The sequence below is a fragment of the Perca fluviatilis genome, chromosome 6 (genome assembly GCF_010015445.1).
Source record: "Perca fluviatilis chromosome 6, GENO_Pfluv_1.0, whole genome shotgun sequence".
Taxonomy (NCBI): Eukaryota; Metazoa; Chordata; class Actinopteri; order Perciformes; family Percidae; genus Perca; species Perca fluviatilis.
In genome coordinates, this window is record NC_053117.1 from 4,311,784 (window position 1) to 4,323,884 (window position 12,101).

The 12,101-nt window shown below is 39.5% G+C and overlaps 1 protein-coding gene across 3 annotated transcripts in view; it reads left to right on the forward strand.

The window, feature by feature from the left end:
- Nucleotides 1-12,101, forward strand: part of pdzd2 (PDZ domain containing 2) — a 72,167-nt gene that overhangs the window by 40,280 nt on the left and 19,786 nt on the right. For all 3 annotated transcript variants that reach the window (XM_039803329.1, XM_039803330.1, XM_039803331.1), the window contains exons 11-17: nucleotides 1,233-1,347; nucleotides 1,472-1,545; nucleotides 2,773-2,995; nucleotides 3,844-3,961; nucleotides 5,241-5,373; nucleotides 7,449-7,536; nucleotides 9,461-9,564. In XM_039803329.1, the coding sequence (XP_039659263.1) occupies nucleotides 1,233-1,347; nucleotides 1,472-1,545; nucleotides 2,773-2,995; nucleotides 3,844-3,961; nucleotides 5,241-5,373; nucleotides 7,449-7,536; nucleotides 9,461-9,564 (855 nt within the window). The remainder of the gene's footprint in view (nucleotides 1-1,232; nucleotides 1,348-1,471; nucleotides 1,546-2,772; nucleotides 2,996-3,843; nucleotides 3,962-5,240; nucleotides 5,374-7,448; nucleotides 7,537-9,460; nucleotides 9,565-12,101) is intronic.

Genomic DNA, 12,101 nt, shown 5'->3' on the forward strand with positions numbered 1-12,101 from the left:
AGTTTTTTACAATCACTTACAATCATTTCAGAACCTTAATGTCATTTTTCAAAACTCTAGACACAAAACTCAAAACGGTCATCACTTGTAACACAGGCTGTCCAATGTTCAAAACATTGCATTGTGCATTCATATCTTTAAAGAAATATTGCACTTACACAATCACTGGTTCAAAAAACAAATTGATTGTGAAATACCATTGAAACGTTACTTTAGATCACCCGCACACAAGCTACCCATAGTTTCACTGTGTCATCGTTCGTACAATCATTAAATATTGTAGAACAAAATAGGTGATACATGTTTCATTATGGTACTACATATAAATATATCCCTATAAAAGTACTGCAGTAGTAGAGAGAATACTACAGACCAATGTGGTATGTGCATATATATATATATATATATATATATATATATATATATATATATATATATATATATATATATATCATCATCATCATCATCATCATCATCATATTCTTTATTCAGGACAAAAAAAAGGGTCCATAGCACAATACAAGACATAGCAAAAGGCAGATATACATATATACAGTATATATATATATATATATATATATATATATATATATATATATATATATATATATATATATATATATATATATATATATATATATACTGTATTTACCCTTTTTTTACAGTATCCAGGTAAGTTGATCCAAGGTTCTGAAATTAGTGCCAAAGTGACTGTAAAAAACTGTATATCAGAATTTACATCGAATTTACATCGTCTTTACATCATCTGCACAAACTGTGCGTTTGTGCAGATGAAGAAACGTGCGTGCGTGTGTGCGTGCATGCACAACCACAGTCTGGTTCTTATGTATACTGACACATGATTTAATAACTTCTACTATAATCATGTGTTTGCTTTGTAGTCACATATTGGTGAAATGCTTTTCTTACCAAATGTAACCTGCACCATCATACTATTGCCAAAATAAGGTTCTTATTACATGTATTTAATTTTGCAAACTTATGAACAAAACGGTTGGTAACATACTTTTGTGGCATTTTTGCCTTTTTGATTATGTGGTATGCGCCTTACCATTCAGCTATCAGCATTTTTTTTGTTGTTGTCCCCTTCTCTCTCGTGTCACCACTATAAAACAAAATGCCAAAAATAATATTCTTACAAAATCAGTGAACACTGACGACTGTGTCTTTGTAAGTCCTTTCTGACATTCATGGAGATCTAACTTTTACAGGGCCTAGGATTCAGTATTGTTGGTGGGCAGGACTCTGCACGTGGTCAGATGGGGATTTTTGTCAAAACCATTTTCCCTCATGGAGCTGCAGCAGCCGATGGACGGCTGAAAGAGGGTAACCATTCCTTTTCATTCTGTGGTACTGACTCGAGAGTTTAGTGGAAAGTAAAGTGTATGGTATGAGCGAAACAGTGATCTACTTTTACAGTCTCAGTCTAATTGTATGCTTCTCTGTGTAGGAGATGAGATTCTGGAAGTGAATGGAGAGTCTCTCCAAGGACTCACACACCAACAGGCCATCCAGACCTTCAAGGTACACTGCATGATTCCAACGGCATGATTGCAATCGAACATTGTTAAATCAGACATGACAAGCTAAAGAAAGTCAAACGTTTACACTTTCTAAAATGTTTGTGAAGAAAGGTTTCCCTTCAGACAAAAGAATGTCTTTGAATAATTTATTTTACTAAGTGTCTTTATGTTCCCAGTGCCAGCAAGTAAACTGACTTGATCACAGTTTTTGGTGAAGAGACCAATGACTTGTTAAAGGGGAATTTCATTATTTTTTAACAGGGACCGTATTTTCCCATCCATTGGTGTCTAATAAATACAACAAAAAATTGGTCCAGTATTGAGTGAACGCTGTAACTGGCAGCTACGAACCGGGCTGCAATATAACTGTCAATTTCGTCCTCTCGTTTTTTTGCCGCTGACAGGCTCAGATTATTATTCTAAGTGTCTGACAACATTATGGAAAGGATCCCTACAGAGATAGACCTTTTTGTTAAAGAGTAAGATCTTTTTGTTTAACCAGAAACAGCCACTAAATCACCATCACCAAACCTACCAGACTCCATGTAAATAATCAGGACTTTTAGCGTGTATAGAGCCAGCATATTTCCACATGTAAATGGGTGAATTAAGGGTTTATTTCAACCAAACCAGAGTAGTGATTGTTGGAACAGTGGAAAGATGAACCAAGACGGCTTTTGGTAGTTTTATTTCGTTTCTGTTGACTTCGAATGCAGCGTGTTTTACGATGATAAAAGTAGTGATTATTTACATGGAGTCTGGTGGAGTTTGGTGATGGTGATTTCGGGGCTGTTTCATGTTAAACTAAAAGGATATTACTCATTAACAACAAGGTCTATCTCTGTAGGGATCCTTTCCATAATGTTGTCCGACACTTAGGATAATAATCTGAGCCTGTCAGTGGTAAAAACAGAACTTTTAGTGGACCAAACTGAATGTCCGCATTTGCCCATTAACGTTTCATTGAAGCTTGTTTCGCCGCAGCGGTCTTGCCTAATACTGGACCAATTTGAAACATTGTTGTTCCCATCCGTCACTTAACACACAAAAGCATGGAAAAATAGGGTCCAGTTTGAAAAATCAGAAGTTACCCTTTAAAAAGCATTCTTTTAGTTGTTTTTTGGAAAAATCATATTTTTTTGTAGTTGTCTGAAGCTCAGTCAGAAAGCTAAAACAAGTTTCACCTCTACTTCCGTAATGCTGAACCTCATTTATATTCTTCCGACAGCAACTGAAAAAAGGTGTAGTGACACTGACAATACGAACCCGTCTGCGCAGTCCCAGCATGACGCCCTGCCCAACCCCCACCCTGCTCAGCCGCTCCAGCTCACCCAACTCCAACACCAGCGGGGGAACACCTGTCCCCTCAGGGCTTGAAGAGGCTGACAGCCACAGGGGCCCCGGGCCGGGTCCAAAAGACTGCATCATCATGGAGGTCACACTTAACAAAGGTTGGCAGACTTGATGGAGAACCCCAAGACATATTTAGATACCACCCCTTGGTTTTCATTTCCTGATAGGAGATGTCCTGATGCTATCTTTTTCAGACACGTAGAAGCAGAGTAAATTTGCGTCATATTGTTTTCCATATATACTTTATTAGGGTCAAAGTAACAAACTTTATCACCAAGGACACACAGAATCTGCGGACGCCAAATTACACCGATTTACCACAGATTTTACCCCAGAGCCGAAAAACAATCCACTAAATTCTGCAGATTTATCATTCTGGATTACTGCTGAAACCTGTAAAATAAAAAATCAGCAGAGTCCGTTTGAGTCAACGTTCACTGATGCAAAGAGCTAAAATCCATCACAGACGTAAAGACGGGAGCTGTGAAAAACACTGAGGCTGGGTGATCAGGTCTGGCTCAAAGGCAGCGTTCCAGTTCATCCTGAAGGCATACGGCGTGCAGTCAAGTTCTTCCACACCAAACTGAGAAATCATTTCTTTATGGAGCTGTGTTTGTGCTCGGGAGCTTCGGCATGTTAAAACAGAAAAGGGACAAACACAAACTGTTGCAACACAGTCGGATGAACACTATTGTCTAAAATATCATTGTAAGATGTAGAATAAAGATTTCTCTTCTTTGGAACTAAGGGGCTAAGACCAGGAAACACTGACCCAGACCAAAACTAAAGTAACGGGACAGCATGCCCCGTTACTTGTGTGTAATGTATCCTTGTTAAAATATCTCCTTGTGAATTAGCCTACATATTTGGGCTAGCTGTCATGCTTGTGCTATTTGTGCAGTGATGGCTAACTTCTTTTCTGACAATAAATGTGGATTTCCTTTAGAGCCTGGCGTTGGTCTTGGGATTGGAGTTTGCTGTCTGACCCTGGAGAACTCTGCTCCTGGCATCTACATCCACAGCCTGGCGCTGGGATCTGTGGCCAAGATGGACGGCAGGCTCAGGTAAAAACCTCAGGGTCATCTTTGAGTTGGACTGATGGACACGGGTGAAGCTAATCTGTAGTAGGGCTGCACAATACATCGTTTTTTTTTTATCGTCATCGCAATATCAACGATATTCATCGCGAAACGCTGTGACATATCGCGATAGACACAAAAAAGATTTTTTGTGTTAGTTGAAAGAAAATATCAGTAGAAAACTGCACTTTAAATCTAGCTGTCATTCTTTTTTTTTTTTTTGTGGAGCCTTTTATATTCAATATAATGTTCAATTTGTCCATAAAAGAATGTTCGAAACAATTTCCTTTTAGTTGTTTTAAATCCAACAAGCAGTGTGTTGTATTGTAGAAGAATACCGAAAGCAGCAGAAAGGCAGAACTACTAAGTGTACTACTAGAAGTACACTTGAATCTCTGTTTATGTATCACGAGTAATATCGTTATCGCAATATTCAACAACATTATGGCATGTCACATATTTTCCTCATACCCTGCAGCCCTAATCTGTAGTAGCACTGATGCAAATACACCAAATGAGCAGCACACTTTCATATGAGCTCAGTGATTGAAAAGTGTGTTAATGCATCATTTATTGTTCCTATAATGTTAAGTAAGTAAGTAAACTTTATTTATATAGCACCTTTCACAGACAAACAGGGTCACAAAGTGCTTTACAGAAGGAACAAATAAAAGAAACAACAACAAATAAAATACAATACAAAGCCATATTGCTAAATGCTTGTCTAAAAAGATGTGTCTTTAGGTGTTTCCTAAAAGTTTCAACAGAGTCCAAGGCTCTCAGGGCTAAAGGGAGAGAGTTCCAGAGCCTTGGAGCCACCACAGAAAATGCACGATCACCTCTTGTTTTAAAACGTGTTCTGGGAACAGTTAAAAGGTCTTGACTCGAAGAACTCAGAGAGCGACCAGAAGTGTGTGTGTGCAATAGATCCTGGATGTAAGAGGGAGCTTGGCCGTGTAAGGCTCTATAGGTAATGGTTAAAATTTTAAAATGCACTCTAAAACCAATTGGTAGCCAGAGAAGAGCCTTAAGCACAGGAGTAATGTGCGATCTCCTGTTGGTATTAGACAAAAGTCTTGATGCTGCATTCTGTATTCTGTACAACTTGCAATTAACATACATGTTTGTTTGCACATCCTGCTCTAATCCATACAGCCTCATTCTTTCTTTCTTAATGTTATATAGTAATATGTATGTGCTATTGTTTCTTTATTTATTGTTTCTTTATTTCATATTCATTTTTAAATGTGTTTTATGCATGCAGCCGTGGAGATCAGATCCTGGAGGTGGACTCGGTCAGTCTGCGTCATGCTGCTCTCAGCGAGGCCTACGCCATCCTCAGTGAATGTGGCCCTGGACCGGTCAGTCTCATCATCAGCAGGCATCCTAACCCCAAGGTGAGAGAAAGTCTGTCTCTGGTTATATAGTTTGATCTATGGCTGGGCAACATATCCATACTATATGGACATAGATACATGAGGCTAGATATCGTCTTAAAGTTTGGATATCCTAATATTGTGATATGACGTGAAGTGTTGTCTTTTCCTGGTTTGAAAGGCTGCATTACAGTAAAGTGATGTACTTTTCTGACTTACCAGACTGTTCTAGATGTTTTATTATTTGCCTTTACCCACTTAGTCATTATATCAACTTTATTGGTGATTATTTATCAAAACTCTCATTGTGTTAATATTTTGTTAAAGCACCAATAGTCAACACTACAATATCACCGCAATATCGACATTGATATATTTGGTCAAAAATATCGTGAAATATTTTTTTTTTATTAAATTGTTTTTGTTAATTGGTTTACTAATACAGATGAATATACACATAATCAATACAAGATTTGATGGAGAGATGCAAAAGCTTAATCAAGAGCTTAATCTGGGCACTCTCCAATGCATAATCCAATTAAAATAGAAAGATAAACTAAAATTCAGAAAAAAGAAGAAAAAAAAAAGAGAAAAAAAGCCCAAACTAAAATAACACCCAATATCGAATCAACAGAGTATGAATGCAAAAAAGTAAAATAATATTAGGAATTACATGGGTTGTTTATTAAGACATTCCATAGGGATAACATTGCACAGGCAAAGGCAAACATTTAACAGCTTTCTTAAAAATAAGAGCATTCCATATCCATATCACTGAACCTCTGTTATTTAAACCAAACTGAAGTTGAGATGTTGGACAGATAGGAGGCCTGAGTTTGTAGTTATCCCAAGGGGCATGATTATCAAGTTGGTAACAGTAAAAAAAAAAGAGTTCATTATAGAATTCATAATATCATTTTTCCATATCGCCAAACTCTAGATTGATCCATTCTCTTTTAAGATATTCAACATCAGTCTGTCTCTGTGCAGGAGCCTTTTTTCCCTGCAGAAGTGCCAAATGCAGAAGGAGTCTGTGTGAACAGCAATTTTCAAATCCTGTGACAAATATTGAATTGAGGTCTGGTCTAGATGTAGCTTTATGTTTGGCCTTGTTGTCTTGCTGGAAAACAAATCCATTTTCAGGTAACAGTTTTCTGTCAGACTTTAGCTGTGTTCATTTGACCCTCGATCTTCACAAGCGTTCCAGCTCCTGCTACAGAGAATCAGCCCCACAGCATGAAGCTGTCACCACACCTCATAGTGTGTGGTGGGGGGGGGGGGGGATGGACTGTATACAGTACTCACGTCCAAATGCGAGTCAATCACAGGTTTCAATTATGACATTTCTACCCGTTTTTCTAGCATCAAATAACTAATAAAAACAAAACTGATCAGAAAAATGAACAAACATCAGCGTGATCAGAACTTCCTAAAATGACAAAAAACATCTTTGGGAAAAATGTCTTTGACGTGTACTTTGATATATTTTAATTTGGCCCATGTCCAGTTGCCTAACATGCCTAAGCGGGGCTTATGACCTGTACTGCCAGCCACCATGGGGGTGATTGGCCAAAGTCAAAGTTTGGTCCGGCCATAGAGCGTTCTTTCACTTTGTTTAAGATTTTCCTGAATGAAGAATACAAAAATAGAACTTACTTTCACAGCCCACGCTGACTGTCACATTGTGTGATGGGCACAGCCCCTCGTGATATCGGAAAGGATTTTTCAGACGCTCACATGCACTTCATTTGAAGCACACTGCTGCCTTTAATGGGGTTTTGTTTCAAGAGTGTTGGCCATATTTGCAGAAGACAAACCAGTGAGGGTTCCCGTCACAGCAACAAAGACACAAACTCTCATCCGTCATTGTCGTGTCAACATACAGTATGTGTTATATATTGTCACATGCAATATTGGTACTTATACATACTACTGCATGTTCTTATTCTGTGCCGTTTTTACTTTTCATACCTTTCTTTATATACATTTTTTATTTAACATTCCATATGATGCCTGTTGTGTTTTATTTCTAGCCGTTTCCAGCGTGGTGTTGTTCCCCTTGTGATGAAACTCTTTCATCTCCTTATCTTCCTCAGGTATCAGAACAGGAGATGGATCACATGATAGCTCGATCCACACACAGGGACAAAATGAGCAAAAACAGACAATCCTCTCACTCCCAAGGTCTGATACCTTTACCTACACTGGCATTTGTCTTTTCCTCTTCTTGTATCTACTCCTGCACTGCGATCATTTTACAGGTTACCTTAGGGCACTTTCACACCTCCCTCGTTTAGTTTGGTTGAATCACACTAGAGTTGGGTTCCCCCTTGGTGCGGTTTGTTTGGGCAGGCGGGAATGCAGCAATCAAACTCGATGCACGCTAAAAGTCCAGCGCCACGTTCAGACCCGACAAAATGTAGCAACACATTTATTTAAACTGAAACAGGGGTGCGTTGAACAACTTGTTTTGGTGGAACATGTGTACGTTTAAAAGTAGTTTTAGTCGTGCAACAGAAAACTCAGATTGGACAGATAGTCTAGCTAGCTGTCTGGATTTACCCTGCAGAGATCTGAGGAGCAGTTAACCATAGTCCTCAGAAATCAGCCGGAGGTTAGAACGCCAACGCAAAGGAAGAGGATAAGGACAGACATCCGGCCGAAAAGAGTGAAATCTTGCAGAATTTCTGGCGGAATCGGAGCAATCCCGGAAGTGGAATGTCGTGGATATAGAATACCTGTGACACAGCCAATAAAGCAGAGCCAAACGGGAGAAAACTCAAAGCCGTTGCACAGCATTTCACACCGTACCAAGGAAACATGTCGTTCAACCCAGTGCACACTGTTTTGAGATTGAACGTGCCCCAGAACACAGGACCTTCTTCCTGTATTGCTCCCGCCCCAGACACATCTGACCAATAAGCGGAGTGAGCGTTCTGGCATGGTTTGTAATGACGGATTTTGGTACGCTTGGATTTTGGTACGCTTGGATTTTTGTGTGAAACGAAACCGAACCGGGGGGGAAATTGCTCCAAGTTTAAAAACTAATCAGCTGATTGGGAGCAGAGCTATACTGTATAAAGCTATATACTATAGTGTGAAAACACCCTTAGACATTTTACAGATGAAGTTTAAAGGTCCTATGACATGGTGCTCTTTGGATGCTTTTATATAGTGGTCCCCTAATACTGTATCTGAAGTCTCTTTTATATAGACCTTAGTGGTCCCCTAATACTGTATCTGAAGTCTCTTTTATATAGACCTTAGTGGTCCCCTAATACTGTATCTGAAGTCTCTTTTATATAGACCTTAGTGGTCCCCTAATACTGTATCTTAAGTCTCTTTTATATTTATAGACCTTAGTGGTCCCCTAATACTGTATCTGAAGTCTCTTTTATATAGGCCTTAGTGGTCCCCTAATACTGTATCTGAAGTCTCTTTTATATAGACCTTAGTGGTCCCCCTAATGCTGTATCTGAAGTCTCTTTTATATAGACCTTAGTGGTCCCCTAATACTGTATCTGAAGTCTCTTTTATATAGACCTTAGTGGTCCCCTAATACTGTATCTGAAGTCTCTTTTATATAGACCTTAGTGGTCCCCTAATACTGTATCTGAAGTCTCTTTTTATAGACCTTAGTGGTCCCCTAATACTGTATCTGAAGTCTCTTTTTATATAGGCCTTAGTGGTCCCCTAATACTGTATCTGAAGTCTCTTTATATATAGGCCTTAGTGGCCCCAAATACTGTATCGGGGGAGGGGGGGGGGGGGGTTGGGTTGAAGTTCTCTCTGGCAAGGCAGGCAAAGAAGGGAGGGTAACCTTGCTCCTTATGACCTCATAAGGAGGAGATTCCAGATCGGCCCATCTGAGCTTTCATTTCCTCAAAGGCAGAGCAGGATACCCAGGCCTCGGTTTACACCTATCACCATTTCTAGCCACTGGGGGACCATAGGCAGGCTGGGGGAACGCATATTAATGTTAAAAAAACTCATAAAGTGAAATTTTCATGCCATGGGACCTTTAACATCTAAGGGTTAAAGGAAGTTCAGCAGCATGGATCAGATGTTCTGGGTATCTTATCCTATCTGTGATAATTGTAACCTGTAGGTGTGTCCTGTAAGAGCCCCTCCCCAGCGATGAAGGACAGGCAGGGAGACGGCTCCCCCACTCTCAGCTGGACCATGAAGAGATTCCTTGAGCCTGCCAGTAGAGTATGTTTTCATTCAATATTCATGTATTAGTTTGTACACACACATTGCTAGGTTCAGTTTCATTCTTCTCAAACCTCCAGTTGGTTACTTTTATAAAAAACTATAATCTGTGAAAATCTGTGAAACAATCATGTTCCTCTGCCTCCTCCTGGTGCTGCTAATGGCATAATGAAAACCGCCAATCAGAGCCAAGGAGTCTCTAACGCAGTGTCAATAGTTTCAATCTACTTGTCAATCGAATGATCTGAAGTTCGCTAAAAACATTCATGTGAGTAAAGCCGGTGAAAGTGTTTCCATCCAACGGCTTTTAAGCGAATAAAAACCTGTGCGTAATGACGTCACACAAATTGGTTTATCGAATAGATTAGAGACCTTGTAAGGTGTTGTTAGGGAAATTTTGATTTACATACTTTCCCTCTTGTTATTATTAAACTGTTTGCATAGAATAATATACTGAATATTCTAAACAAGATAACATGGAGCCATTTCGTGTCCTTGTCTGAGCACGGTGTGTTCCTGAGGACATACATGTCCTCCCAGACCAGAGAGGGGAGATGTCATCGACTCTGACAAGATAACAATTGACGACGTCTACTGCGTATCATGATGATCACATTTATATAAAAAGCAGCTGTAGAGAGCTTTTTGTTAGGTCATTGTCTGTACTATTCTGTAGTGAGGAGAAGGCCTCCTCTTTGGTTCTTGAGTAAAATTAGCTTTAATATATCTTCAGTGGTCCTGTCTATCATTTGATAATGAAATGATTCTAACCGGTGTTTCCACTGAATTGCACAACATTAAAGCTAACATTTGTGAACAAAGTTTGCTTATGTGCTTTGCTGTGTTTGCTTATGTGCCAGCTGATAGCGACAAATCAAACTATAATCGGACAACAACAACGCTATCACAACATCACTATGATGATGCAGATGCAGATCTAAAATAGCCGTTATATTTTGCTCGTAAATTAAATGTATATGTCTTTGTTGACACCCACCATCTCTGCAGAGAAAGCGGAAATTACCTTAAATTTCTTCTTTGTTTTATGGCGGGTTGCAACCATAAAATGACCTTAAACGTAATCACAATTTATTATTTATTCTGCAAATAACATTGCCATCAGCGTTTATTGCATAAGCCATTTACCGATTAAGAGAAAATCTGAGCATTTTGGCTAATGATTGCTGGTGAAATCTGATTAAACTGTCAGACTAGGTAGCGCTGATCAAATATGAAAAAAGGATTCTGTTACTGCATTGCATATTTCTCACATCAAAAACATATTTTAGTGTTTAGCTGTAAAATGAGAGTTTGTGACCAAGTCGAGCCAAAACCAAGCAGCGCCCATCTTTTGACCGGTACACAAAAAGATTTTTCTGAAACCATATGTCCAGTCCTATCTGTTCTGAAATTAAAACCAGTACCTGCATTTGTATTAACCAGACAAGTGGACATGCTAATATGCTTCCCTGTTCTATGAATCCCAAATATCCATCCATCATCACTAGGATTGGGCATCTAGAGCCAGTTCCAATTTGGAATCGTTTGGAATAGTCTGGAAGATTTGGTTTCAAATCCGATCATCGGTTCCAAATTTAACACGCGCAAGTTTGGGTTTTTGTAGCAGCCAGGGGCTTGTTGTGTTGCAGCCATAGAGCACAGTAAGCGGCTGTCTAGTGTGGCTTATTTTAAGGTAGAAAAAGAACTGTTAAAACTGTAAATCACCATTGAATTAAAATAAAATGTTCCTCTTGAAAATAAGCATGTGACCCGTTTCGACTTCACCCCTCATAGAATTGGAATCGAGAATCGATAAGAACTGGAATCGAAAGGAAGAATTGGAATCAGAATTGTTACAATCAAAACGATGCCCAACCCTAATCATCACGTTCAATAAAAAATAGTAATATCTGTGTGTGTGAAATTATATAATTTGCTTGTGGGAGCATGTTTTATGCGCTCGCGAGATATGACATAAACCTGATGCCATATCTTCTTCCCTGCCTTTTGATGGTACAATGCAGTGTTCCTTGCTGTTTTACCATCGACAACTGTTTATCAGTATAACCGTACAGATCCACCTGGCCGTGCAACGCTTCTGTCGCGCCGCGCTCCACTTTATTCCTATGGGTGACGTCAAACAACTTTAACACGCCTGCAAAGAATCCCGGGAAGGCGGCGCTACATTTGAAAAAATATTTCTCGCTTAAAATGTTTTCAGAAACATGTTTCGGTGAACTATTTTCGTAAAATACGAGATCGTATTCCGAACGAGCCGCCATACTGTCGTTTTGAAATTGGGGAGTAGCCAGACCCACGTGACGCGCTCGTCCAATCAGCTGCCGGTCAAGGGCTTGGAGCATCAACCATGGATGTATTACGTCGCGACACCACGGTTCAGTTGTGTTGCAAAAGTGGATCTGGACTGTAATACAGTAAAACCCAGGGACTGGGTCAGATACCTATATCTGCAGAGGTGTGGACTCGAGTCACGTGACTTGGACTCGAGTCCGACTCAAGTCACAAATTTGATGACT